This window comes from Tachysurus vachellii, chromosome 6 (assembly GCF_030014155.1).
Source record: "Tachysurus vachellii isolate PV-2020 chromosome 6, HZAU_Pvac_v1, whole genome shotgun sequence".
Taxonomy (NCBI): domain Eukaryota; kingdom Metazoa; phylum Chordata; class Actinopteri; order Siluriformes; family Bagridae; genus Tachysurus; species Tachysurus vachellii.
The window spans coordinates 31,140,275-31,142,900 of record NC_083465.1 but is presented as its reverse complement, the minus strand read 5'-3'; the positions used below and the strand labels follow the sequence as shown (position 1 = coordinate 31,142,900).

Sequence of the window (2,626 nt, the reverse complement as noted above, 5' to 3'; positions counted from 1 at the left end):
AAATAATGTGTCTCTCGTTCTCATACAGCAGTGCAATAAAAACTCTAGTGCAATGGCATAGATGAGTAATTTGTATAAGTGCTTTGAATGGATGCTGTACTGCAGAGAACCATGTCTTAGGTCATGTCTAGTATAACAGGGTAAAGTTAAGGAACAAGCTTTCTGTTTCAGCTTTAAGGTGTAAAATACAAACATGTGAAGTGTGTCTGAGTGTCCTGAGAACATCACACAGATAAAAAAAAACTCTGACAGACTTTACTACTTTAGTGCATTTTGATTGCTTTTTTTTCTGAAAATATGGATGAAGAACTGATCAGATTCACTTGTCAGCTTTTGCTAAGAATGTTAACTCTTTAAAATAAAAAGATTCTGCATAGAACATAAAGAAAAATCTGAAATCTCATCAATCTCATTTCTTTTCTACACCTTGACAGTACAGAATTAATTCTGCTCAAAGAAGTCTAAATGTTTATATAATATATATAATAGTATGATATAATGAAAATATTCAATAGTTAACTATCATTCCACAAATACTAAAACTAAATAAATATTCCTGATCATATAGAGGGCTGTTGGTTTACGAACAATGAATATATGTACTATAATACAGCATGACATTCAGTGTCTGATTAAAATATATAGTCTTATAAAGAAAGAAGAAACAGTTAATAAATTGAACATTTAAAAGACAGAATGAAATCAAATCTAAATTAACTGTCTTACAAGTAGAAGTGAAAAAAAATCCCATACTGATACAAGCAAAGATTTAGCATACAATTATATCTAATGTTTTTGTGACTACATTTACACAGAAATTGGTAACTCAGGGATCTTTTACTAGTAAAAGTTCTATTAAAGAACTCTAAAATATTACACACACTCTGTGTCAGCAAACTAAAAGTAATCAGTGCACTACAGAATTTACACTATTTGAGATTTAGAGATCACAAGTCTCCCTAGTGTTAGTCACTGCAGTAATGTTTTACTCCTCCTTGTGAAACACCACTCCATCTGGTTGCTTTCTCCATGTCACAGTGATGCTCTCAGCCATTCCATAATCCTTCAGTTTCTGCTTGAGCTGAAGAACAGAACATGACTTCAGTTAGTGAATGATGCAGGATGAGAATCTATGGTGAGATTTGTAAGAATGCTACATAAGATGTATTATGATTAGACTACAATCTGTACATGTCTCAGTGTGATGAAGGCTCGAGGTCTGGCTGCAGTAATGAGAAGGTGACTGTACGTTGAGTGAAGATGAAACCCACCTTCTCCTCAATAGCTGTCATTATTGTAGGATCATTCACATCCTGACTGGACTTCAGCTTCATTCTTATGGTCTTCTTCTGTGTTGGGAATACTGGAGGGAGAAACAAAAACAAACAGTAAATTAACACTACATTCAGAAATCAACTTAAATTAGTTTAATATGAGACTGAATTTAATTTAAACTCACCGTAACATAAGAAAGGCATTGGGTTTGAGCACTGTTCTACATTAGCCTGAGACAGACCACCATATAAATAGACACAACTTTTATTCACGTAATCATTAACTGATCCAAATGACCACTTAATGACAGACACATTGGTGGTCTGGTCTGTCCAATACCAGGGGTCTCTCACAAGGCCAATCCAAGTCCAGGTCCAATATTTCATGGTCCCAACAATTAAGTTTTCTGTTGTGTTTCTCACACTGGCCAGGTCTGTATGGTACTGCCTACAGTAACTCTGAGCATCATACCACATCTTATACTGATTAATAAGAATGTACCTGTCAGCTCCAGTCTTCCTGTCTGTGAGAACCAACAAACACAAGATTAAAACCTCCTTATGTGAATAATCAATCTAAGCATATCATCTTCTATTATTGAAATATATTCATCAGGATAAAAATAAACATGTCTGCCGTATTATTTCTCTATCTAAAGCCTGCCTCCTGTGGCCTCCTTCCCCACACAAATTTTCAAGCCTGACTTTTATATATAATTCACTGAGATTTTAAACTCAAAAATAAAATACTCATATTAATAAAGTTTATTATTAGTAATATACCATAAATAGTTCATATAAAATAAAATGTTCTTCCTCACCATCAAAGCACACAAATGGTTTCTGCCATTCACATGGTGCATCAACCCATACCATCTGGTACATAAAGAGACAACGTTCATTTCCTAGCCAGTCATTAGGCTCCCCATTAGACCAAGGTGTAAAGCTTCCAAGCGGCTCATTGTCCAATGTCCATTGCCACTTGTTGATGTTAGTGTACAGTCCAATCCAAGCATTGGATCCGAATTGTTGTGTCTGTAATAAGTTCTGAAGATGGGCCATCTCTTCATTAGTTTTGATGATAGCCAGGTCAGTGTATGTGGCTCGGCAGAAAGCCTTAGCATCGTTCCATGTTTTGCTCTGCTGGATCAGATAGTACTTATGAGAGAAAGACAGGACAAGGGTAAGGACACCTATGGAGAAAGAGTTAATGTTTAGCTTGTGTGATTTCAGCCTCTTAGTGTGGATTTATTTTTTAACATTTGTACTTCTGTAGGACAAATTATGGAACATATTACTTATAGTAACATATCTCCATCAACTATTTACAATTTGTGTACACATATGTGATG

At 35.0% G+C, this 2,626-nt stretch overlaps 1 protein-coding gene across 1 annotated transcript; it reads right to left on the bottom strand.

The window, feature by feature from the left end:
• Positions 1-367: 367 nt before the first annotated feature.
• On the bottom strand, positions 368-2,414 carry LOC132846756 (macrophage mannose receptor 1-like). The gene is made up of 4 exons (XM_060871474.1): positions 2,096-2,414; positions 1,460-1,798; positions 1,272-1,363; positions 368-1,081 (listed from the first exon to the last, which is right to left on the bottom strand). The coding sequence occupies exons 1-4, from the start codon at positions 2,334-2,336 to the stop codon at positions 986-988; spliced, it is 768 nt and encodes a 255-aa protein (XP_060727457.1). The 5' UTR covers positions 2,337-2,414; the 3' UTR covers positions 368-985.
• Positions 2,415-2,626: the final 212 nt, after the last annotated feature.

Excerpts from the sequence above, each read along its gene's own strand:
- LOC132846756 (XM_060871474.1), bottom strand. The coding sequence starts at position 2,336 with ATGGCCCATCTTCAGAACTTATTACAGACACAACAATTCGGATCCAAT. Across the intron at positions 1,799-2,095 it reads ACCATTTGTGTGCTTTGATG|ACAGGAAGACTGGAGCTGAC; the intron begins GTGAGGAAGAAC and ends TGGTTCTCACAG. Across the intron at positions 1,082-1,271 it reads TGACAGCTATTGAGGAGAAG|CTCAAGCAGAAACTGAAGGA; the intron begins GTGGGTTTCATC and ends TCTGTTCTTCAG.